Source organism: Amblyomma mixtum, chromosome 2, assembly GCF_055824585.1.
Source record: "Amblyomma mixtum isolate Tamu chromosome 2, ASM5582458v1, whole genome shotgun sequence".
NCBI lineage: Eukaryota > Metazoa > Arthropoda > Arachnida > Ixodida > Ixodidae > Amblyomma > Amblyomma mixtum.
In genome coordinates this window covers 8,189,276-8,213,925 of record NC_143013.1, presented here as the reverse complement: position 1 = coordinate 8,213,925, position 24,650 = coordinate 8,189,276, and the positions used below count along the sequence as shown (strand labels likewise).

The following is a 24,650-nucleotide window of genomic DNA, read 5'->3' as shown; positions in this document are numbered from 1 at the left end:
CTGAGGCATGAAAGTTCTCACGTGAGCTGAATCCAGTTTTTTTTTTTTTCATGCACCTCACGTGATTCTGCTTTGGTGCAATCAAGAGTGCAGCTGTTTGTCTAGTCAGGAACAAACTGCTTAACAGATAGACATTGGCTGAGCTAGCTATGAAAGGCTATGTAAAGGTAAATCTGTGTTTGTGTGAACCAGGTAGACAATGTAAGTGCCATGAATACATACAGGGTAGTGTCCAGCCACTCAGAGTAGTGTCCAGCCACTCAACTGAGATTGTGTTTAGTGATCCAATTGTTCATTGATTCCAAATGAAGGTTTAATCTTAGCTTTTCTTGTGACTCGGAGCTTTTGGCAAGCTTGGAAAGAGCTCTGGGTCACATGCAGCGTTGTGGTGTCATATAGCTGTGCTGCTCCTCATGTTTCTTACAAATGCCATTTTAATGGCATTTATCCAGGATACTGATCTCACTTTGTGGAAAGGAATTGTTAGAATTCATTAAACAGAAGCAGGGTTACAAATTTCGGATGTGTCACGAAACTGAACCACACTAATGCAGGAAAAGGGAGATGTCAGGCAACATCTGAAATACATACGTTTCAGAGGAGACAAGAGTGTTAAAGGTTGGCTTATTGGGGTTTAACGACCCAAAGCAACTCAGGCTAAAAGAGAGGTAAGAGAGAGAGAAAACATTTACTTAAAACAAGCAGAGACTGCACAAATCACTACATACTTGTGTTCTCACCACCTGTACTTATTACATGCCATCCTGTCTTTCACATTCATCAAGATGTGCCTCATTTGCTGCATTGCAACATATAACATATGCAGTCTGAAGGTTGCACTTTGCATGACATGAGTGCTGTGCAAGACACACATGGAATGAGTAGTGGTATTTTTCTGTGAAGACCTAGTGCTAACATGAATAATTTTTTTTCGACTAGTACAGAATAATGCCTCGGTGTACTTCGTCAGAGTCAGGAGTGCAGTCACCTTGTTTTATGCAAGTGGTATTTCATTTCATTTAAAAAATAAGTGTATAGCAAGACGTAGCCTGATGTCTTTGGGCAACCAAAAACAGTCCCCCCTTGTTTTGGCAACTGATGTCAAGAGATTGGCCAATTTTCAGCAAACAGTGGAGGCCTGACCTGTTTGGCCAATATGACCGAGTGCATGCCGTAAGTCTGTCAATCACAACCTAACCGCTGGTCAGCGGTCACTTGACTGTTGAGTCTTAAGGTGAGGCCGGTATTCAACGTAGAATGTGGCGCTCAATATAGGTACTCAAGCCATGTGTAAATTGCGACTGTTTTTTGCAGTTTCCCCATACACTGAGTATGCTATTACATATTGACAATTGTTATGAGCGTCTAATTCTATCCAAAAAACTACATTTTTGTCAGATGCAGTTGGACTAGAGTCTCTAAGCAGCTACCATTGTCACACAACATGCCATAACTGATGAATGAAATCAATGAAAGATCTGAAAGCAGAATTTTCAGTTTTCAGTGGCTTATTTTGCACTGACAGAGGGACATGTGTTCACCCATTTTTACAATGGTACAACAGTCTTTATATATCTTGTGAATGCTTGCAATCATGTGAATTAACACTTTCATTACGGTGCATATTCAGATCGTTCAGTTTAAATGATGGCACAAGATGCCCCATTCTGAGAAATCCAAGCAACTTCCAGACAAGTAACTCCATTCAGTATGTTGCAAAAGTTTCGGAATCAGTTTTTTCGTGAGCCACATGAGGCTGTTATCTTTAAACTTTGCGTAAAACCTGTCAATGCGGAGCAAACTTGCAAGCAAGGCACCCAAAGTGGCACCCTCCTCTCACACTGACCTTGTTCAGCACGATGATGTCCTCGCGATTCCACAGCATCGATGTCCATTTGGATTGCTCCTCTCAGCCCTGGACTATCGATAAATACCAGCCTGTAAGTTTCGTGTCCACCATTGCTGAGGGTTATTCACTGCTTTCAGGATCTCTCCAAAGATATCGCACATATTGTGAATGATGACCAGCAGTGTAGTGGACACAGTTATCTGCAAGGCGACCTGGAGTCCACCTTAGCACTGCACTGCGGAGTAGCCCAAAGCGCTGCATGCGATCATTTTTTTTTTACCAGAAAGTTTAGCATTAACACATCTAACTTTGAATACTCATTTTTGGCATAGTAGCACAAAAAAATTACATTCTAAATTTTTTTATTTTCTCATTTGTGAACTGGATATGTTTAATATCTCCACAGCTTTTTGTGCAAGTCTCAAATGTTTGGCAATCAAAGATTTTTTTCTTTCATAAGCAAAATATATTCTTTTTATGTCACTGAAAAGAGTACTATTAGCTATACTATGAGTACCACAGTTTAAAAAATAAATTTAATGCATGTCACACTGATACTGCCTGCTTTCCCGAGGTAAGGAAGGTGTTAATGGCTGAACTAAAAGCAACACGTGCTCACTGTGGAAAGAATGAAATTTGTTTCATTGCGAAGAAGGCGTTCCATATATGTACAAATGTTGCCCAGGGTAACATCTCTACAACTTCCCTATTGAATCTGCTGTACTGCCACGGTATGAGCAAATAACAATTGTTTTGAAGTAACCTTTTGGCTTGTTTTGCTATCATGACTATTTAGAGATGTTTCCTGCAGAAAGGGCACTTTTTCATATCAGGTCATCGAACTTGATATCACAGGATGTGGCAGAGTGCCAGTGCAGTGCCTTCTAGACTTCCTTTTAGTGGGCTTTATAAAATGCATTCACTAACATTGTTTACATCTTCTTCATTGGGTCACACCATAGTGCTACCACATACACTCTTTGTATTTGTTCATCACTGCATATCACCTAGTGTATATTCCTTTACTTGATGCGGTTAAAAGCCAAGAAGGGTATGCGTTTTCCTATGAATAAAATGGACTGTGTGCATTTCTAAGGACGAAAATAATATGACAAATTTTTAAGCATTGGCAAAGGAAAAAGCAGGATTAACACAGTCTTTCCTCTCATCACCTGTTCTTTGTGTGTGTGTGTGAGCGCTTTGCATGAATGCGTGTGCGAAAAACTTTCACTGTCATGCTTTCATGAAGTGCAACTGGCCGTGCCATGTTGCATCAAAGCGTCTGAAATGTAGATCCACAGGTCCGATTGGCAGTGAATGCTGGCACTCTGCTATTATTCAGCATGCTGCGGTCCCTGCCTCTAACTTTTAGGTTGTTTTTAGCTACCAAAATTACTCGAAGGATTTTCACATGATCCCTGTTTGATTGCTTGATGCCAAAATGATTTCCGTAGCTCCCGCCATTCAGCCACTGACTCAAGCTGAGCCACAATCGCTGCCACGTGCAGATAGAGAAAAGTAAAGACGCAGCGGTGGAACAAGCGGCAACAGCTGCGACAAGTCACGTGGTATGACATCACAGCCACACTTCTAGCGAGCCTCCAGTTAGAGGTCAAATCCAAGCGTCATTTGACGTTCAGCTTTGCAAGCGAAAAGTGGAGCTTTTCGCTCTAAAAGGCAAGTAAGCGCATCGCCAGGACTGCCGATGATGTGGGAACGTAGCGCCAATCACAGACGAACAAACGTCGTGTTTGAGTACGTGGCAGATGCAAAGAGTGTGGCAGATGAGAATAACTTATACCCAGCAAACCAAAAACCTCTCAGAGACGTCTAGCTAGACGTAGAGAGGTTTTTGGTTTGCTGGGTATGCTTAAATCTCGGAAGCTATACATATTGCAGCTTGATTGCATTTTGCTACGTCACCACCACAGCCGCATAATACATGGATGGCCTGCCATGTTTCGCTCTGGTTGAAATGAAAAAAAAAAACACGAATTGTCGTAGTTTCGCTTTCAGCACCTGCGCCTCTGCATGGCCAGCCAGACAGGACCAGCCATGATTAAAGCCCCTAGATAAGCTATGATCTAGGGACTTTAGCCAGGATAAGCGAAATCTACAGTGGTCTAGAAGGCTATTCTAGAACACTGTAGCAAAATCGAAACCGGTAGGACCGGTATATTGCTGCACAGGTATCCACACCTGTGTGGAACATTCGAGCTACTTGAACATGCGTGCGCGTTTTTGGTATTCGTTGCTGCCAGCCTGTCTTGATATAATTTTTTAGGCACAAGAAATCGAACGCAATTTATGCGATTGCGCATACACGATAAGGAGTTGTTTTGAGCCACTCGTAAATGATGTGATTGATTGTAAAACATTTTATTCGCCGGAAAGAGCTTGGTAAGAGGCCGCGTTAAGTGGTCGAGAGTACGCAGCCCTCGATGACTTTGTCAGCCCACTCCACCGCCAAAACTTGCGTTCTGGGGTTAGAGCTAGCCAGCACGGTCTCCCACCGCTCGAGAGACGGAGCACCCGGAGGTGGCTCTATTTTGCAGTCCCACAGGATGTGATCATAGGTGGCTCGTTGGCCACAGTAATTTGGGTTGTAAAGATCTGGATAAATGTGCGCGAGGAGTGATGGCGTGCGTATCGATCTCGTCTGTAGACGACGCCACGTAACCTCTTGTTCTTTAGTCAGGCTTTTGTCCGGAGGGGGGAAAATTCTCCTCTCTAGTTTAAAATGATTGGTGAGATCATGATATGTGATCATGGAGTCCTTCGTGAAATTCAGGGAGCCAGACTCATCCACTGCCCGGTCGACGAAACCTCGGGCTTTATTGTGAGCTGCCTCGTTCCCCGGATTCCCCGAATGGGCTGGGACCCAAATCAATTCGGAATAATTTGGTGAGAATTTGGTTGCGTTAAGGATTCTAAGGGAGGTGTTTGTAATTCGCCCTTTTGCGAAATTATTGATACCTATTTTGGAATCGCTGAGGATGATGCTCTCTTGGGTATATATGCGCTAGGGCGATGGATATAGCCGCCTCTTCTGCCGTTTCAGGCCGCCGCGGTGGTTCAGTGGTTATGGTGCTCGGCTGCTGACCCGAAAGACGCGGGTTCGATCCCGGCCTCGGCGGTTGAATTTCTTTGGAGGAGAAATTCTAGAGGCCTGTGTACTGTGCGATGTCAGTGCACGTTAAAGAACCCCAGGTGGTCGAAATTTCCGGAGCCCTCCACTACGGCGTCTCTCATAGCCTTAGTCGCTTTGGGACGTTAAACCCCATAAACCAAACCAAACCATCTTCTGCCGTTTCAGAGGATTTCGTTTTGATTGTTGCCGAGATGATGTGGTCGCCATTCTCGTTCACAGCCACAATTGCAAAGGCATTGATATGTTTGTATTCTGCCGCATCTAAAAGTGTTTCAGCGCACTGCCTGTCCTAGTCAGCATCACCGGTATCACTGTAGTTCTGTTAGGAGAAGGTAAGTGACGCCAACCAAGTAAAATACAGGAAAAACATGAAACGTCGTGTTTTTTTTCTGTATTTTACTTGGTTGGCGTCACTGACCTTCAGCTAACATTAAATTTCCCAACCAGACAGACTTCTGTCGAATGTTTTCTTTTGAGTCACTGTAGTTCTGTGGTCGCCTCCGACCCTTCGATCAGACAGAAAACGCAGATCATTGCGTTGGGCTATGGTGGCTAGCCACCATAGTTGGGCCAAATAAGGGCCTTACCCAATGATGATGACGATTATAAAAAAGACGCCGACTCGTTTTTGTATAGCAGCGCCGCGGCGGCACAACCTAGTACTAATCCGTTCACGCCTTTTTTTGTTTATCGAGAGGCCGGATAGACGTGACGTGTGCACCAATCCAAACCAATCTGCGGACATTTGTAGTTGCGAGCGAGCGGGCGCAGTAGCAGCGCCTGGCTTTTGGAAGAAAAAAATGTTAGGGTGATCGTAAGCTATCAAACCTTTAGCTGAACAAGGAACCTAGGCTGACCATTTAGTGCCGCCGGCGAAGGCAATAATCGGTCCTTCGGCCGAGCCTATTTTGGCGTTGCGCTCCTCCAAGCTATGATGCCAAAGAAGAGGGAAACCGCCAGCGCGAAAGAAGATGCTCCTGTCGACATTTTGGGCTTGCCACCGCACAAGCGTCACAAGAAGCACAAGCACAAGAAGCACAAGCGCAAGCGTGGTGGCACGGACCAAGAAGATGACGGCGCGCCGTCACCGCCCGCGAGCCCTCAGAGTGGAAGCGGAGACAGTAAGCCCGCGCTGAAGCTCAAGATCAAGATCGGCGGACAGACGCTGGAGAAGAATGTGACCAAGGTGAAGCGCAGCACTGCCGAACCCGAAGCTGTGAGTGTCATGCCGAGCAGCAAGACCAATTCCGGCGACACTAGCGCGGACAGCGATGACGAAGAAGAGGCCTGGCTCGAAGCCCTCGAGTCGGGCCGTCTAGAGGAGGTGGACGACGAACTGCGCAAGATGAAAGACCCGACATTGATGACGGCTAGACAACGGGCGCTGCTTGAGAGCAAGTCGCTCAAGGACAAGGAAGAGGACAGTCCGACGCCGCTCCAACAGGTGAGCACGCGGTTGTGACGTTGACGAGCTCAGTGAAGGCCGAAAGTGTTCTACAGTGTTGAACATAAACAGCCATCGGCCGTGGCTTTCGTTTGGGCACTTTCGTCATACGAAGTTCTTCCTGTAAGATCTCCGTTGCATAGACGCCAGCCTTGACGGTCGTTTTGGTCAATTACTTAAAAGCGAAAGCTACAGATCGCGCTGTTACCATTTGGCGATCTTACTCACACTTTTCTTTAATTCACCATCGTTCAGCCTAAAATATCCGTGGTGCGGGCTCCATCAAAGCGTTCTCCAGAGTGAAGAGTGAATCGCAGAGTATGATTGAGGACCTAGGTAGGCAGAGCAGGATGGTGGGTCTAAAAATTAATATGAGAAAGACTGATGTAGTGCTCAACAGTCTCGGAAGGTAACAACTGTGTACGACAGGCTACAGAGGCTTGGAAGCTGTAAAGAAATGCATGTACTTAGTGACTGGTAGGGAGGTAGTGACTGCAGATCCTGACCACGATAACGAAGTAGCTGTAACAAAGAATGGGATGAAGTGCATATGGCAGGTACTTTCAGGTCTTGAATAGCAGCTTACCAGTATCCCTCAAGAGGAAAGTGTGTAATAGCAGCCTTGCCAGCATTCACTTGCCAGAATTCACTTGCCAGCATTCACTTGCCAGCATTCACTTGCCAGCATTCACTTGCCAGAATTCACTTGTGGGGCAGAAACTCGAGGATAATGAAAAAGCTTGAAAGTAAATTGGGAACAGCGCAGTGTGGGAAGGAAAAATGATGGGCTTAACATTCAAAGACAAAGACAGCAGAATGAGTCAAGGAACAAACTTGAGTGAGTGAAAATGCTCAAGTTAACAAGAGTGTGCTTGGGAAGGACATACAGTGCAGAGGGAAGGTAAATGATGGTCCTTTAGGGTAACCGGGTGGATTCCAAGAGAAGTCAGCACTTGCTTGCTGCAGTGAAAGCTTACATCAACCCCTATTTCTCATCCCTACGAAGTCTCCAGGCAATTGAAAATGTTTAGAATAACTATATAAATCATTTTGGCAAACACCCAAATAACACCGCTGATTTGCAGGTAGAGCCCGCCAAGGAGATGACAGAGGAGATGATTCAACGGAGGATGCAGCGTGCCAAGAAGCGCAAACAGCAAGCTGAGGAAAAGAAGGAGAAAGACAAGAAGCAGACCATCGAGCGGCTCCTCAAGAAGTCGGACTCGCGGCTGAGGGCTGGCAAGAAGCTGGCCAAGAAGGCTGATGCGCCACCCAAAGTGTCACTGGTGCGCAGTGAGGCCGGCACGGTGCTCCTGTTCCCCACCGGCGTGCCATTCCCACTCGCACCGGCCGGTCCTCGTGAGTACCCTCAGCGGACACTGTGCGCCATTAAGGGCTGCACCAACCCGAAGAAGTATTCCTGCTCCAAGACTGGTGTGCCTCTGTGCAGCCTGGAGTGCTACAAGGCAAACATGCTGCAGATGTGTGTGTGAGCATCCGTTTTCTCCGGCACTTCCTGGCCTTCATTTCATCGCATTAATGTGTGCTGGTGAGGAATGTGCGTGCACAGTGGGGAAGACACTTTTGTCCTCGGTGATCAAGATGCGTCGAGTGTAAATGAACGTCAGCTGACATGAAGACTACTGTGCAGTTTGCATATAAAAGATAGTATTTATTGTTCCTCTCTTGTACTTTGTGATTGCAAGAGTTCGCAGCAGCTTGTGTGGCCACCCTCTTTTGCCAGGTCGTAAGCTGTTGGGAGGTAAAGCAAAGTAAAGAATATTGTCAGAACTTATTCAAGGAAAGCAACCACTGCAATGGCCATTCCCAAATATCCTTTGGACTGTTAGTTAAGTTAGTTAAGAACTACAGTACTCCTTGCATCATGCGAAATGTTTGCTTTGAACTTAGGAACGAGACAGATGATGGGCAGAATGGATACCAGTCCCAAGTATAACATCTAGCCATTACATGCTTGGTTTTTCTTCCGACAATGGGTGAGGCGTAAAAAATTTTTTTCACATGTTTCTCATAACCTTATCTTGTATAAAGATCATACTGCGTTGGAATGTGTTTTAATGTACCTCCAAATGCAAAATTCTATTGTACAAGGCTTCTAATGCTGACTTCCAGTTTTGAGGGGAGGCATGCTAGCAGTTTCACAAGTTCACCGAGACAGAGTGGTAGGCTAGTAGGAAGCCACCACCAAACTGGCTTGTGCTCTGAAACAAGTGTGTGGCCCACCATTTATGTTCCTTCTACTGATGTAAACTTTCTAAATGTAGTTATTGTTTGTTTACTGTAATACCTGCAGCACCACAAAATGATGTTGCAATGGGGAGAATAATGCAGCTATGACATAGTCTTTGTCAGAAGTTTCTGGCCCACAGAGCTCATTGTCAGAATGTGTAGTAGGCACCCTTCTCTAGTTGTGCCCTAGTCGTGCTGGAGGTATTCCACCACACTGCTCAACAGCCAGCGAACCCTGTGTTCCGGACATTTCTCACGAAGTCTATATGTACACTGCAGAGAAAACACCTTACATGGTAGGCAAGGGTGTCTTTCACAGAGTAGCAAACTACTATACAGCTGTGGAGAGAGAATGGAGAACTGAAGTGTGTGCCCACCCGTGCGGCCCTTATTATCCGTGGCATTGCACTTTGCTCCAAGATCAAACAGCAGTTGGATTGCGTCAACCTGACCCATCTGGAAAAGGCAAGAAGTCTGGCTGATGAATTCTTCCCCGCCGTGTCATTTCAAATGTCCCTGCAGGGTGCAGCTGCAGCATGCACTTGCCTTTGCAGATAGATGGAGCGGGGTCTGACCCCAAGCGTTGACACAGCCAATGTCCACACCATAATTCTCAACTAAAGACCGAATGGCTGTCAGGGCACCTGCTTGGGCTGCCAGGTGCAAACTGCTGTTGCCTAGCACGTCTTTCTTGGTCAGATCAACCTGTCTGAGAAGAAGCAGTCTGGTTTCAGAGCAAATCTCATGCTGGCTCCTTTCAACCTTTGCCATCCCATCATTCAAAGCTCTCCGTGCTAGCATCAGAGGAGAGTTTCCAAAGAGAGCGACTAGTGCTGCGATGTTGGCATTATGTGAACACCACAAAAGCTCACAAATTTTACGCTGTAAGAAAAATTCAGTCTCATATAGTATATCTACACTAATGCACTGTGCTTCTAAGTTAGTCATCTGCACAATTTCTAAAATCAAACTGTGTTTTAAGCTTTACTAACCATTAAGAGCCTGTAAAAGCAAGGTGTTGTAGTACATACTAAAACAAACCACATAGATTTTAGAGTTCTGTGCCGGTAATATCGGGAAATGCTCTCCGAGCAACAAAACTGAGAGAACACTAGCAGCAACGTGACAAATATCTTGTGAACACCATTTCAGAAGGAAAACGAGTGCACCTTGTGGAGTTCTGCCAGGCAGTCCATGACTGCTGTCTGGTCAGCTTGAGCAGCATCCATGAAAGGAGTTGTGCCACAGTTGTCTGCCATGTCTGGCAGATCATTGCCTCTAATCAGAAGTAGCTTTACACACTCCAAATGGCCATGCAAGGCTGTGGAAATTAGGAAAATTGTTAACATCATGAAAGCGTGAAGTGGCAACAGGAATTGTAAAAGCAGGGCATGTCTATGGAGACTGTACACAATCTACTTTCACTTCACACAACAGCCAATAGGTATTATAGAAAGCACTGCTTCAGTGTGTTTGTAGTGACGTAAAGTCCTCTGAACCATTCCGGCTTCCTTAACTGTGCTTACATATTGAAAAACAGGCAAGAGTTACTGGGAATATTTACATGCTATTACCGATCTTCAAATTAAAGCAAGAGATATAATGCTTGTATTCTGTAGAGAATAACTATGATTCCCATGTTCAAAGTTTACAGCACCTTGTGGTATTAAACACACCCTTAAGCACACTACACACACTTTTGCTGTTTTACACAAATGCTTTTCCATGAAACCCAAGGTAGTGAACATAGTCCGCATTTATGAACTAACACCAAGCAATTATGACGTAGTATTTTGACATTTGACGCAGAGTTCTACCTCATACCAGCTGTGTGAAGTGGTGTTCTCTTGTTTTTGCTGCTACTGCTCCACACATCTGGACACACATCCAAGAGGTAAGATATTATATCCACATGACCTTCCCTGCATAGAGAAATGACGTAGTGCATGTCGATGCTATCTATAATAAGAAATTTTGCAGTAAATGTCACCTGCAAGCGATGTGAAACGGTGTCCAGCCATCCTTATTCCGCAGCCTTGTATTTGCGCCCCTGTGTACAAGTGTTTGGACCACTGCTAGGTCGTTCTTGGTGCAAGCCAACATAAGCGGTGTCCTGCAGCCAATGCGTAAAAATAAGAAGAGGGAATACCACACTTTTTCCAGTACAATGAAATGGTAACTTCATGCTGTTCAGGCTAACATGGCCCACGTACGACCTAAACAAGTGTAGCAGTGCCTTTATGGGTCCAGCCAAACATCTTACCAGTCAGCCCTTTTCAAGGGATCAATATGACATCCTTGATCGAGAAGAAACTGCACGACATGAAGCTGAGATGATTGGGCAGCTTCGTGCAGGGGTCTTTTCCCGTCAAAGTTCTGGCTTTCAAGGATCGCCATGCCTTTGACTTCTTCGCACAAGAACCTGTAAGATTTGCTGTTCACTTTAGCTTCTGCTATGTTTTCGTGCCAAATGCCACTCACCTGAGTACATTTAGAGATCCGTATCGCGATGCTACATGAGCCAAAGTGTCGCCAGATTTCTCGTAGCTAACTTCTTGCAAGTATAGCGAACGTTTATCGGTATCGTTACCGCGCATCTGGTTGAGCGCAAGCCTCAGGTTTTCGGCGTTGTCATGCTGAGCGCACTCAAGGAGCCTTTGGTTAACTTGCTCTGAGCCGCAATGCGGCATGTTTAACGCATGTTGGGCGACTCGACGAAGGGGCGAAGTGAAACGGGAAATAAGCTTGACTCGACTTGGTTTCGGCTGCGCGCAGCCAAATCCAAAGTTGTAATCCACAAGGCCACATCCAAGCCGAAGGAAGGCGAAAGGAGATTTCGCAGTCGTGCGAAGTGCTCAAGGAGCGTGGTCGGTGATAATGCAGAAACTGCGGATACACTGCTCCTTCGCTCGGCTCTCGCCTTGAGGGTGAACCTCTCCACAGTAGGGGTTACCGTCGAGCCGATTGACGGAGCGCAAGAGCAATGTCGAGTTCGCTAAAGATGTCACGCGAGTGCGCCGGCAACGGTGATCGGTACAGACCTGGCATCTTCTCATTTTTGTCCCACGTGAAGTCAGGCCATTTGATCGCCGGTGTCTCTGGAGGAGTAGCATCAACTTTGGCCGTGCATCCGTTCGACTTGCTGAAAATACGGTTCGCCGTCAATGATGGCACAACTTCGAGTAGGCCACGGTACCGTGGCCTGCTCAATGCGGTTGCCACGATCTTCAGGCAAGAAGGCATCGTGGGATTCTACAGAGGTGTGACTCCCAACTGCATCGGCGCCGGTGCCTCGTGGGGTTTCTATTTCTTCTTCTACAACGCCATCAAATCTCAGATGTCCGCGCGCTATCAGAAAGAGCGTCTCGGGCCGGGGCAGCACATGTTGGCGGCAGCGCAAGCAGGTGTTCTTACTTTGGTCATGACGAATCCCGTGTGGGTTGTAAAAACGAGAATGTGTCTTCAGTACGGAACGGCGGATCTGCCGGAGGAGCTCCGGTACCGAAACACGCTTGACGCCTTGAAGAAAATCTACCGCGCCGACGGAGTCAGGGGCCTTTACCGAGGTTTCATCCCGGGCGTCTTTGGGGTGTCCCACGGCGCGCTGCAGTTTATGGCGTACGAGGAAATGAAGAAATTCTACGACCACCACTACAGAGACGACGCTACAAAGCAGTTGGGTACAGCGGAGTACCTCGTCTTTGCGGCCCTCTCCAAACTGTTTGCGACGACTGTGACGTACCCGTACCAGGTGGTGAGAGCGAGATTGCAGGATCAGCACAAGAAGTACGCCGGTGTCTTTGACTGCATAACCAGAACCTGGCGACATGAGGGCTACAAGGGTTTCTACAAGGGATTAGTGCCAAACACGCTCCGTGTCACACCGGCCACAGCGATAACCTTCGTTGTGTATGAGAACGTTGCTAAGTGGCTTGTGAGCAAAGATAATTGACCGAGAGCCTTTTGCTGTGATTGTGCCGTAAAGCTGGCTTTTTTTTTAGGCAGAGTAAAGTGCATCGTTGGCAGTTCCTAAGTTAAAGAGCAATTGTAAACTACAGAAATGATAGTTTCTAGGATAGTATGAGCAATACAAATATTTTCTTGTTACTTGATTGACTGGCACATTGTTATGTAGTTGATGTATAATGTGTCTCAAAGCAAAAGACATAGTCAGCATTGTTGTTTATGTTGCTTGTATGATTTAAAGCTATAAGTTTTGTTATGTCTGACAGCCAAAAAGGAACGCACAGACCAAATGGCAGTGGGCATTGTGATCTAGTCTTATGATGCAGCTTCCTTCGATGATGCTAAGTTAATTGTTATGAAATAAAGAAATTTAAAAGGACGCAAAATGCATTATTTTTTTGCAGTTGCTTTCTGTTTTTGAGCGCGAAGAATATATCTGCATAAGGGCATTGTTATCATCATGGAGGGGAAAAACAGTGATCTCCAGTTACCCTTGTCTTGCATCAGACATGGCCTCTGCCCACGTTATCCCAGCGAACTTTCCAACATCGTCACAATAGTCCCTTAGAGGTATCCTAGCTTCTTAATGCCAGACGCAGTGTTTTAACAAAGGTATTCTCCCTCTCTCATTACTGCAACTTTGCCTTCGTTTCTCTTCGCTCATAGAATTTGCTTTGTCACACTCACTTGGTGAGTTATCTTGGTTCCAGTTATCGGTCATCCGTTCTACTTCAGACGCTCCCTGTCCACGTTCAATGGGCATCTAGACAGCAGCAGTGGGTCTGCAAAGATAAAAATAGAGAGCAGGGAAAGGAAAGGAAACAACATTGCAAAGACAAAGCTGAGAAAAGAATAAAATGCTGAGAAAATTGAAATAAATAAATATCAATAAATAAATACCTGAGCAAGAGAAAAATACTCTATATGATTGTTTTTAATGTAACAGAGATGGTATTTTCTATCATCTATAGTATTTTTCTTTTGCTCAGGTAGGTAAATGTATTTTATTCATGAAAAGCAATAATAACAAAATATAGGGAAATTGTACTGCTTTATGTTTAAGAAACTATCAGGTCGGATTTAGTTGTGCAGATCAACTTAAAAAAGAAGTTTTTATGGTATTTTAGAGATGGACAAGCCATTTAATAATGCAGTGTAATCGGAAAATTATTTTAAAGTGTAATGACAAAAATTCAACATTGAAGGGTATTTTGCTGTCACTGGCGCAAAATGTGAGTCATAAAAACTTATTCTTGGAAGCCAATCTGATGTGTTTGTCATTACTGTTATTATGTAGTAATTCGATGATTAAATATTTTCTATGCCTAAGCTAGTCAACGTATAGTTTTTCAGCACTTTCGCGTTATCATTATTGTGGATTAATATAATATCAACATTCGTGTACTCTATGCACTTGAGATCAAGGCATTGCGTGTGCAGGTTTGAGAGGCCTTCGTGCACATTATCTTTGCCATCTTTCAGCAGACTCATATTCACGTGATCTTCTCCTGCTAATTGTTCCCTCTTCATTGCTTATAAGGCTTTCATTATGTGTAACAGCCTGAAGTTCAATTTCTTAGCTTCATTATTACATCTAGGATTTGTACCTTCCCAGACAACACCAAACGTCCTGAGGACGTCCTCAAATGGTCAAAACGTCCTCATCCCGAACAGGACATTCTGAGTACTTTTTGAGGGCATCACGGCAAAATGTCCTCATCAGGATGTCCTCAGTTTGTACTTCGCGGAACGACTCAAGGACGAAAATTTCCCAAATGTCCTACAAACGTCCTATCTCAGGACAACATTGTGGCATTGAACTGAGATGAAACCAGCTTTATCTCTCGCACTCGGCTTTCATTTCGTAAAAACTTCAGGTTTATTAAAAGATACTTGTGTACAATAGAGATGTAATGTAGGAAACCATTCTGACTGAAAATATTGTGTGCCTTCAGGAGATATCTTAAGTTATTTTGGTTTGCAAACCTGGTCACATGTACTGCATGCTTCTGATGGGGTTGGAGTGTGCTAATTTTTGGGAAATTTGTTGGATTGGCTATGCCGCTGAGGCGACAGAGTTCAACTCCTGTGAGAGTTATATAGTCATTGCTGTAGGAAAATATTGCATGTAGAATAACCTGTAACTGCATGCCAACAAATATGGTGACTGAACCAGTTACTTGTTGAGTTTGCGAAACTTTTGCAAAATTTGTTTGCCAGAATACTACACAAAAGAAGCACGAAGAAAGCAGTTTCACAACCCCTGTGCACACTGCCTACAGTAATTAAGAAAACAATGACTCACATTCCCTGGGCTACATCGTCTGACGTCCTGAAAACAGACTGAGAAAGTCCTCCAGAGGAAATCTGAGGATGTCCTGAGGACATACTGAGGCCGGACAACAGGACTAAATGAGGACCTTTTGAGGATTAGAAGAGGACGTCCTCAGGACAACACAATGTCCTCAAAAATTAATCCTCAGGACGTCCTGAGGATGTACTTGTGTTGTCTGGGTTGACTGGTTTGGCTACCTCATAAATGAGAAACGAATTCTCTGCTACTTCAAATATCTTATCCCAGCAGCTAGCGACATTGCCATCTTTCTTACTGCATACATGTGGTTTCTAACAATGTCCCGTGCATTAGTACTGCCTCAATCTGCTTCGTGTTGGACTTCTAGGTGTAGCTTACCTTTTGCTTCGTAATTTTCTTTTCAACGATTGCACTTGTTTACCAAATTTTTAGGCTCAAGATGTCCACGCTTTGACATTAGCTAATAAACCCCTTTTTTTTTTCTTGGTGTGCTAGCCTTAGCTTACCCCACTTCCTACTTACACACTGTGAAAGATTGTTAAATGAAGACAAATGACATTTTGCTGCAGTTATGTTCAGTCATTACAAAACAACGTGCATATTTTTACCCACAGTAAGTTCTACTGGGCAAATTTGGTTTACGTGCTTTCAAGAGTAGTATTCATAAGGCCAGGTAGTAATAGCTTTTGTCTGTCTGCACTACGTAACATGTGAGCTGAGCCAGTAATTCCAGGTTGTTGGTTCGTGGGCCCCAGACACCAGAGAGTTAGTCGGCTGGCAGGGAAAATTGTTCATGATGATACTTAAGCAAAAGCAACCTAACGGTGATGCCCCCAAAGCACTTCAACATCCCCTAGATGCTATTATGCCAGAATATCTTGCAATGCTGGAAATTTTTAAGTATAGTGCAAGGCTCAAACTATTTCCTTCCACTGTCTTCCACAGGTGCTTCCTTTCCATATATTCAGAATTGGTAATCAACTAGTCACACTGAGGATTGGCCACTTTCATAGTTTTAATATGTTTAGTGTTGGGCATTTCAAAGGGTATGCCTGCTGGCCACCAATACCAACCAGCATCCCAAGGTGCACTTGGTCCAAATATTGAATTCTCCTCAGTACTGCAAAACATTCACAGAACCCATGCAAGCTACATCACCAGGAGAATTGTAGTTTTCTTATATTTGTCCACATGCATTCAGCAGTCTCTCTTGGGATGCTGAACTGTCCTGCATTTTTGCTACCAAACATTTTTAATACTTTTATGCAGTAACAAGTAAAATAACTAGTTATTGTCCCATGCCTGCAACAATAATTTAAGCAGCACCCTTTCTTGACAGACTATTCATCACCTCGTTCCCGCTTTTTAGAATTTATTGGCGCTCCCTGGCAGGTGGCAGACAAAATCACGGTGCAGGAACGGGTGCGATGTCTTTTGTGGCTGAATAAACGTTGCAAAAATCCTGACACACGGGGTACATTCCCCTTTATTCAAAACAACACGGGAGGGGCAGCCACCACCGCTTCTCGAGCCGCTAGTTCCCGGCCGACGACGACACCGAGCCACGGTTACTTGAGCTCGGTTCTATTTTAAGCACTGCACTATCTCTGAGCGACAAACAAGCGGTCTGTGAAAAAGCATTTTCCACACGTGTACAACGCGAGTAAGAAGTTCACGGCATATTTCACCATGAATTTGAATCGCGGCGTCATTCACGCAATTACTGCGTAAGGTTTCTACTGTTCAGTATTTTGTTTTGTACCTCTCGCCGGTACTTTCACAAAGCTAGGCTTTTTTTAGAAAGAGGGACTTTACACAAAGCAATCGAAATCGGAACTGTACCTAAGAAAACGTTAGTAATAAATATGTGACGTATTAAAAAAAATTTAAACATTGTTTATTTTTTGCCATTTTTATTGCTGCAAGCAAAAATACAATACCAAAATTTTATGTTTTCACTTTTTAAACGAACGTATGACTCACGCGCGGCGCAAGCCTGCACGAGACAAAACAATTCAACCCCAATCCAGTTTCGGTTCGTTCACTTGTTGCGTTTACTTTTTACAGCAATAAACAGCGTGCTCCAGAGTGTACGGTGAGGCCGGTGCCCCAGAATTTTTGCAGTTTGTGTAATCCATGGCTTCCTCACTTGGTAAGAGTTTGTTTCTTCTTTATAAATAACTTGATTGGGATGTTCCTAGATTAATAGTAGGTGTGCTTGTTTTACTTTAGAGCCACTTTTTTTGCCGTCAAAAGAGAAAAGTACGAAAGACGACTCCGCCACCGAGGTGCCCTGCATATTCTGCGACATATCGTTTCTCGTCGACAAGACAAGTAACTTCCAAAATTTGTTGAAGCACTTCTTGAGTGAGCACAAGTTTGTCATCAGTAATTTCTCTTGCGTGGCCGATCCTCCAGGGTAAGACCAGAAAGTCTGCGTGTGATCATCCTAGAGCGACGTAAAAGCGTATCCTTGTTTACTTTCTAGATACTTTGCGTACTGGAAGAAACGGTTTCAGGAAATTTCTGATTTAAGCGGCGTCTGCGTGAAGATAAAGACAAACAGCGGCGAGAATGACATCGGTAAAGTCAACATCTAATTAGCTTCTAAGTTTTTAAAAGTTCTGAAAAGGGTGTTATGTCATTCTAATTGTTGTTGACGCAGGTGAAAGCGAATTCTATTTCTTGCTTTCTGACAAGCTGCCTGAAGATGATGCTGTTCGGAGAAAGCTGCGAAAGTCTAAACTGGTACTGCATGCGATCAGTTTATAGATCTTATGGTAGTAACCTACGTTGTTAATAAGCTTTTCAGTAACAAACTACGCCTTATTTTTGTGTTTTATAGGATGCCGTGCTTGCTTGTCAAGATCTTGAAAGGTCCGACACAACGTTCAGAAGGATGTGCCTGTTTTGCAAGAAAATCTTTACCGAGAACAGGTATGGAAATAAGGTACCACCTCATGCAGTACATGTACCTCTAATCATTCCTTGACTTGTTCCGCAGGGCGACGCTTCTTAATCACATGGCTCATGACCACAACTTTAGTGTTGGGAGGCCTGACAATATAGGTAAAACTATTTTTTTAGTTTTCTGTCCTTGCGTGGCCATTCATGGAAGCAAATTTTAACATTTTCATCATTGTTCCAGTCTATGTTGATGAGCTTCTTGATGTCTTGGAGGAAAAATTAAAAAAGTATGTAGAATCTCTGAAAATTAGCTTTTGTAGCATCATTCAGTATACATCTTTGAACTGTAATACTTTGTTCACCTCGCTCTTATTTTCCTCAAGAATGCTGTGCCTGTACTGTGAGAAGACCTTCAAAGACTGGCAGACATTGAAAGAGCACATGCGAAAAAAGCAGCACAAGAAAATAAATCCACGGAACACTTCATATGACAAATATTATGTCATCAACTACACTGTGAGTAGCCTTCCCCGTTGGTGACAAGCTCGTAACTTTGTTTAGACGAGCAGCTGCTGACAGCGAGCAAGCTCAGTTTCAATGACATCATTGCACTGCTTCGCAGGGACAAGATGCACGTGAGTTGCCGGGGGAAGTCGAGGACCTGGAGCCAGTGGATGATGGATCTGATGCAGATGAAGTGTAATTAATCTTTGTTTATTGTTGTGATAAAGACTTAGTTGTTTGCATGTGGTACTTTTGGGTTTCCGAATAAATAATGAAGAGAAGTAGGTAATGCATCTTGCATGTCTCGCTGTTGGTGCATATGATATCTGCATAATTGCTGTCCTGTACCATAGAAGACAGAGCTGTGGGCAGTTGCACTGAAGTCTTTGTTTATTGTGTTATGTAAAAAGGAAGTGTACACTTCCTGTGCAGTGACATATAACCTTCATACATCATACTTGATTTATCTAGTTAGTTTCCGCTGTTTTGTTATGCACTCTTTTTTAAGTTCTTGGCCTGGAGGCAGACATTATTTGCATACGTAAAGTACAGTCTGCATTGGTATGTTTTTCTAATATTTACAGAGGCTGGAAAGACTGGGAAGATGAAAGCGAAGAAGCAAACCTAATATGTTTAATGTGCAGTGAAGCCTGTACGAGCATCCCAGCCCTTACTAGGCACATGAATGTATGCACTTCTTGTTCTGCCCACTGCAGATTTCCACTTGTTCTGCTCACACTGATGTTTTTTCTATTGAAATTCCAGGATATGCACAAATTTGACTTTACAAAGCTGAGAGAAGGTCTGGGCTTTTACCAGCAAATAAAGGTCATAAATTTTTTAAGGAAACAGGTGAGTACATGATTCTTGTTTGAAAGAAAAAAAAAAGAGGGTGTGAGGGGACATGCAGTGTTGATCAGTATAAAGGGGCTGTCATGAAACCCATTAGAACTTAGAGGTTTGCTGTCAACTAGTGGTGCTTGGGAGGTGTGCGGAGTGGGTGTGTGGACAAGACTGATTTAATGTCAGGATCTCACTGCTGTGAAATTTTTCATGTTTTGTTGACAGGTTTACCTGAACGCATGTTTTGTGTGCTCAGAAAAGTTCCAGTCCCACTCTAAGCTCCTTTCCCACTTGTCCAGTGGTGTGCATGACAACAGTGCCATCAGCCAGTCTTGCTGGGATCAACCACAGTAAGTTTGAGGTTGTTGGAAGGAAGCAAAGATTGGAGTAATGTTTTTACTCATTTAATGTTTGTAGTACAGGCTATACCTGCAGTCTCTGATTTGGTTTGCATCAATTGATCTAATGAGATTTGTTATTGCTGTGTTCCAATTTTTTAGCTATTTCATATGAGCCTGTAACCTAATTTAGAGAAAGAGGCCAAATGTATACTGAACTCTATAACATGGGCACAACTCAATGTCTGCCAATTCAGCGGACAAGATCAAATACTCTTCTTTATTCTTATGGCTGTCTTTTCAAGTGCGGCAGGTCACTCAGCTGCTTAGGGCATCTAAAAAGTTGCCCTTAATGTTATGTTGATTGGATGACAGTACTTCCAGCACTTGTGTTGGGCTGCCTTCAGAGTTTCACAGTGTCCAGTCACTGGCGCTTGCCAGTAACTAGACAGCTGGCAGAAATCTGGGACAGCTTTGCAGCAGAAGCTGAGTGTAATTATTAGCCTGCTAATGAAATCCTATGTTGCCAGCTATAGAGGTGTGTAGTCATGAAAATAGTGCACACTGCAGCGTAATGCTTCAAACTCACCAGAGCTCACTCGTGCCTGCAGAGCTAGGTATCACTGCACAAGTCTCCTTTTGCATCCAAGTGTATTTCAGTTTTCATCATATCAGCTTAGCTATGTCCACTGCAGGACAGTGGCCTCTCCTACACCCCTTCAGTTAACCCTATCCTGTGCTGGCTGTGGCCTCCTTATCCCCGCAAACTTCCTAATTTGCATTCTCTCGGAATCAAATCCGTCACCCTAAAGACCCATTATTTTACCTTCACATTATATGCCCTGCCCTGCCCATTTCTTCTTGACTGCAGCTAGGATATTATTAACCTGCATTTGTTCCCTGACCTATTCTGCTTTTTCCCTGTCTCTTTGACGTTACCCCTATCATTTTCCTTTTCATAGCTCGCTGCAGTGCGGTACTATGTTGCAAAGAACAATTGCAGACTCTAATATGCCGCGAAGAAATATGGCAGACTATAAACTTCCATATTTTTAGTTTTCTCAGGATGATGAAGCGACAGTGATGGCTGCACCACTCCGGCTTTCAACCAGAGAAAGCACCCACTCAGAGGCATACTTGGGTCATGTGATTGTGGTGCACATACGCAAGGACACCATTTTTTTGGGAGTCACAGCATAATATGTTGTCATTGCTGTTTAATACCCGAAACAATACCTCTTATAACTATTGGTTTAAAACTGAAGAAAGCAGACAAAGAGTTAGCCAGCTTCTTCTTTTCCAGCTCTGCGCCTCTCCTACACAAACAGGCACACAATGTCTTGGCTGATATAGAGTTTTGTACCCATGCCATGCAGGCACATTTAATGCTATTTGCATGGTGCCGCACGCAAATTTAATGGCATTGGTCTTACTGCGAGTTCACCATACCTCATTTGCCTATGGAGTGCATACTGTTGGCCCCGTTCCTCATGCAAATAGCAAATGATTTACAACTTTCAGTCAGATGAGGCACCTTTAAGACACGTTTGTTGCCACTGGCACCATTTTTAGTCGTACTTTTGACTAACACTCTTGACTTGTGTGCAGGCGCATTCACCGATGCTTTCTAGGCTTACCTACTAATAACAGTGGGATTTCTGCAAGATAATTTTGGTGTTATATTGTGACCAATTTAGGGAGATTGTCTGCTTGTAACTGTTTAAAATTGCGTGAAATTTTATTGCTGGTGTAAAGGTGTTATCGCAACATGTAATGACATGAAGCTCTGGCTCTGAAAATAATGCCATCAACAAACCCTAGGTATTAAGCATTTGATGTCATTTCTTGTGTGCATGTGGCACAGGTATTAAATGTAATCCATCACCCAGATTGGCTGGAGCTTGAAACAGGAGCCCTTTGCAGCAGCAGTGAAGTGAATGTAGTGGCATGCAATGCTTGCTTTGCTGTTGCAGGTTCTACTTCCCAACCTACGAAAACGACCAACTACTTTGTGCACTGGAAGATGAAGTTTTACCGGAGGGATCAGCCGATGAAGTGGTCGTGCCAGAGGAGTTGGCACCACCAGACAGGTGTGTGCTTGAAGCACTCAGTGAAAACGAGTGAGCACACGCACGCATGTACAGATGTTTATTAATGAACAACAAGAGCAATCAGTTTGCACTGCGTTTGTTTCACTTTTCTGCTGTGTGCGTGGACAAGGGCAACCAACACATGGCTTCCACTGGATGCATTTACTGTGTGCAGGCACTTAGTTATGCACATAATGAAGAATGGCAAATCGCACTTTAAAGACTATTTGTTTACATAACTGTATCCTCACATTAGCGTACGTCACACTGCTCTTACGCCGACTTTTTCTTCATGTGAAGCTGTGCTCATGTCTAGGACAGGGCTCAGGCCAAGCTGTGCCTGACCTGTGCATTGACATTGACTGGACACCTCTGCCAGACTTTAAATGGAATTTATGAAAGAAGCTATGAGCTATGATGCTTGCTGCGCTAAGACACTGACTGTGTAAATTTAGTGTTCAAGGGAAACATCAGGGTTCTCTGGAATTCTAAGGCAGTATGCTAGTTTCACCTGAACTTTGTCTGCCAGCAGTTCTGAAACCCAAAATAAATTTCCATTACTCCTTGCCCTCATTTAAAGAGTGCAAAAACGAGCAGTCTTTATCAAAATGAAGGAGTGGAAAGCTAATGAGAAACTTTAGTCAGGCCACGCAAGCAAGGAAAAGTCATTGTGTACTGTTTGGCAAGCTATGTCGGCATATTTACAATGTAAGAGCAAAATAACTGCTAAAATGGAAAGCAAGGAAACGGGAATGACCAAAACTACATAGTATGTGTTCAGCTGTACATCATGATTATAGGATTATGTCAAGGCTGTTGCGAGAATGAAAAGTGCATGCTATAGAAAGAAAAGCTATTTACGTAACCTAATGAGACGAACAATACACATAAAATGGCTCCCGATGCAGTATACTTTATGCAGTAGACTAAATGTATTCATTAGACTAGTGGCTACTGTATACACAAAGAATTGGTTATACTAGTACAGTTGACTTCAGCAAAGCTCGAGTCAGCACTATTAAGGCATGCAAAACTGAAAAGTTTGCACACTTCAAGACTACTGAATTCAAAGACAATGTAGGAAAAACATGTCTAACTGAAAATGGTGACAAATACCACTGAGTGCAGTATATGCCCTGTTGTGAGGGTTGGCAAAATGTTAACAAAATGTGTCACATTAAATACACTATCTATGTGTTACCTTGAGTGCTACATAACATGCGTTGGCAATTAGCACTTTAACCCTGTCAGCAGGGAAAAAAAAAAAGAGGGACTTTGTGGCAATTTTCACAGACCTGTGCTATCACGCAGCATATCACAGCGGCTCACCAACGGTCTGCTCCACCTAAGCACCTTCGTTCTGAACACAGCCAAAGACGGTTGAAACAAGGAAACCTGGCTTCTACATCATGCATCTCCATACCCTCAAGGTCAAAATATTTACAGTCACTCTCATTGGCTGGCTACTTGCTTCAGTTGTTCGGGTGGCTCCTGATCTGTTACAGCATTCGTTTTGGAAACGGCGTCCCCCAGAGCGGCTACTTCCCCCTTATCGGGGTCGACCTTGTGCAGTGCCTGCTCGTCATCGTCGTCGTCATCATCATCAGCAGGGTAGAGGGTTGGATACTGAGACATGCACTCCTGCATTTTCTTGAAGTGGTCAAAACACTCGCTCCCTTTGCTCTCCGACTTGCTGTAGTGGAAACAGGAGAAGGCCTCTCGGAACTGTGGTCCACACGGACCTGTAGCCATGCCGCCCAGGCATGGACAGCTCCAGTTGATGTCGCCATTGGGAAGGATCAGGCCTGTGAAACATCGCAAAGAGGTGGCCACCAGACATGTACTGGGTCATACAAGCTTGCATTTAATGAATGATTGTACCTCCCCTTTTTGGGGGGGGAGAAGGTAAAGAGAAGAAAAAGGAAGTACTCGGCACGCGCAATATGATCCACAGGACACACTACTCACCAAGACTGAGGACATCATCATCATCACCACTGCTCAAGAAAAGGAGAAACCTAATGCAATAGATGTCTCGCGCCATCGGTGCGGTCCGAGTTCTAGACATAGCTACACTCGATGTAGCGGTATTCTGTGCTAGAAAATCAATGGACAAGCTCTAGCACGATGCCTTCTGTAGATGACGCGCTGGTCAAGTACAGGACAGCTGCACAATGCACCGCTTGTAAAAGAAACGCGGAAAAACGTTAATCTTGATTCGGTGACAAATATGGCAAGCTTAACGTAACGTATTCGTCAATTCCACGTGAACCTCCACAGATAAACCGTCGGACCGGTAGCCCACAGAACGCCAGCAGAGCACGGCGCGGCGTTATCGACACCATGCCTGAGAAAGAAAGCGAAACCCCATCATGCTCTGCCGTCTCCATGGGTCAGCTGCTAAGCCCGAAAAGTCGAGATAAAGACAGGTGACGACAGGAGCGAGATGGAAGCCGCGACATGAAACTTACCTCGTTTTTCGTCTTCCGGGTCGTCGGGCAGTTTTATCGTGCTAGGTTTTTCGTGATCTTCTTTAGTGACGAAGATTACCCGGTCTTTGCCTGTCGAACACATGTTGCATTTTAGCACAAATCAATGGAAAAAGAGCATTAGACAACAAAACGCTCGGGCAGAGAAAATTATAAAATTATCTGCGTTAAATAACCACTATGAATAAATAACAAGGAGATCAGACAGCAGAAGGACGAAAAGCTGAAAAAAGCCGGTGCATTTTGTGGCGCGTTGCATCAGTCGCGAGTAGTCGCGAGAAAAACAGGAAGCAAGGACAGGAGCTCACCAAAGTTCTTGCAATACGACATTGGCCTTTTCCGCTTGTGAGCGATTGCTAAACGACGCTGGTAATCGCAAACGGCGGGCTCCTAGCGCACGTGTTTTCCTGAATATCCCGTTCGCTTGAGCTAGAGCGTTCTGCTCCGCGAAAAAGCAATCGCAGCACTGTTGTGAAACGACATGACGATAAGCCGCCTTATATCG

At 44.3% G+C, this 24,650-nt stretch overlaps 5 protein-coding genes across 5 annotated transcripts; 3 read left to right on the top strand and 2 right to left on the bottom strand.

Annotated features, from left to right (window-relative positions):
• Nucleotides 1-5,671: 5,671 nt before the first annotated feature.
• Nucleotides 5,672-8,125, top strand: LOC149358341 (INO80 complex subunit B-like). Its single transcript, XM_089570394.1, has 2 exons — nucleotides 5,672-6,444; nucleotides 7,530-8,125. Exons 1-2 carry the CDS (start codon nucleotides 5,932-5,934, stop codon nucleotides 7,935-7,937), a joined length of 921 nt encoding a protein of 306 aa, XP_089426520.1. The 5' UTR covers nucleotides 5,672-5,931; the 3' UTR covers nucleotides 7,938-8,125.
• On the bottom strand, nucleotides 8,093-11,429 carry LOC149358340 (ankyrin repeat domain-containing protein 16-like). Its single transcript, XM_089570392.1, has 8 exons — nucleotides 11,176-11,429; nucleotides 10,958-11,116; nucleotides 10,685-10,807; nucleotides 10,519-10,616; nucleotides 9,864-10,015; nucleotides 9,241-9,399; nucleotides 9,072-9,150; nucleotides 8,093-8,196 (listed from the first exon to the last, which is right to left on the bottom strand). Exons 1-8 carry the CDS (start codon nucleotides 11,382-11,384, stop codon nucleotides 8,117-8,119), a joined length of 1,059 nt encoding a protein of 352 aa, XP_089426518.1. The 5' UTR covers nucleotides 11,385-11,429; the 3' UTR covers nucleotides 8,093-8,116.
• A 71-nt stretch (nucleotides 11,430-11,500) lies between these two features.
• On the top strand, nucleotides 11,501-13,713 carry LOC149358339 (solute carrier family 25 member 32-like). Its single transcript, XM_089570393.1, has one exon. It carries the CDS (start codon nucleotides 11,678-11,680, stop codon nucleotides 12,644-12,646), a length of 969 nt encoding a protein of 322 aa, XP_089426519.1. The 5' UTR covers nucleotides 11,501-11,677; the 3' UTR covers nucleotides 12,647-13,713.
• A 3,266-nt stretch (nucleotides 13,714-16,979) lies between these two features.
• LOC149358338 (zinc finger protein 277) lies at nucleotides 16,980-21,752 on the top strand. The gene is made up of 13 exons (XM_089570385.1): nucleotides 16,980-17,126; nucleotides 17,207-17,393; nucleotides 17,463-17,557; nucleotides 17,640-17,722; nucleotides 17,820-17,911; nucleotides 17,979-18,043; nucleotides 18,123-18,168; nucleotides 18,265-18,397; nucleotides 18,504-18,580; nucleotides 18,970-19,072; nucleotides 19,151-19,237; nucleotides 19,454-19,578; nucleotides 21,540-21,752. The coding sequence occupies exons 1-13, from the start codon at nucleotides 17,111-17,113 to the stop codon at nucleotides 21,688-21,690; spliced, it is 1,260 nt and encodes a 419-aa protein (XP_089426511.1). The 5' UTR covers nucleotides 16,980-17,110; the 3' UTR covers nucleotides 21,691-21,752.
• Nucleotides 21,698-24,645, bottom strand: LOC149358337 (mitochondrial intermembrane space import and assembly protein 40-B). Its single transcript, XM_089570391.1, has 3 exons — nucleotides 24,454-24,645; nucleotides 24,128-24,217; nucleotides 21,698-23,461 (listed from the first exon to the last, which is right to left on the bottom strand). The coding sequence occupies exons 1-3, from the start codon at nucleotides 24,473-24,475 to the stop codon at nucleotides 23,109-23,111; spliced, it is 465 nt and encodes a 154-aa protein (XP_089426517.1). The 5' UTR covers nucleotides 24,476-24,645; the 3' UTR covers nucleotides 21,698-23,108.
• Between the last annotated feature and the right edge of the window lie 5 nt (nucleotides 24,646-24,650).

Excerpts from the sequence above, each read along its gene's own strand:
- LOC149358340 (XM_089570392.1), bottom strand. The coding sequence starts at position 11,384 with ATGCCGCATTGCGGCTCAGAGCAAGTTAACCAAAGGCTCCTTGAGTGC. Across the intron at positions 11,117-11,175 it reads GGATCTCTAAATGTACTCAG|GTTCTTGTGCGAAGAAGTCA; the intron begins GTGAGTGGCATT and ends CAAATCTTACAG. Across the intron at positions 9,400-9,863 it reads GCCTGGCAGAACTCCACAAG|GTTGATCTGACCAAGAAAGA; the intron begins GTGCACTCGTTT and ends CTTCTCAGACAG.
- LOC149358339 (XM_089570393.1), top strand. The coding sequence starts at position 11,678 with ATGTCGAGTTCGCTAAAGATGTCACGCGAGTGCGCCGGCAACGGTGAT.
- LOC149358341 (XM_089570394.1), top strand. The coding sequence starts at position 5,932 with ATGATGCCAAAGAAGAGGGAAACCGCCAGCGCGAAAGAAGATGCTCCT. Across the intron at positions 6,445-7,529 it reads GTCCGACGCCGCTCCAACAG|GTAGAGCCCGCCAAGGAGAT; the intron begins GTGAGCACGCGG and ends GCTGATTTGCAG.
- LOC149358338 (XM_089570385.1), top strand. Across the intron at positions 18,044-18,122 it reads TGGGAGGCCTGACAATATAG|TCTATGTTGATGAGCTTCTT; the intron begins GTAAAACTATTT and ends TCATTGTTCCAG. Across the intron at positions 19,073-19,150 it reads CCCTTACTAGGCACATGAAT|GATATGCACAAATTTGACTT; the intron begins GTATGCACTTCT and ends TTGAAATTCCAG.
- LOC149358337 (XM_089570391.1), bottom strand. The coding sequence starts at position 24,475 with ATGTCGTATTGCAAGAACTTTG. Across the intron at positions 24,218-24,453 it reads GTCGTATTGCAAGAACTTTG|GCAAAGACCGGGTAATCTTC; the intron begins GTGAGCTCCTGT and ends TGTGTTCGACAG. Across the intron at positions 23,462-24,127 it reads CCCGGAAGACGAAAAACGAG|GCCTGATCCTTCCCAATGGC; the intron begins GTAAGTTTCATG and ends GATGTTTCACAG.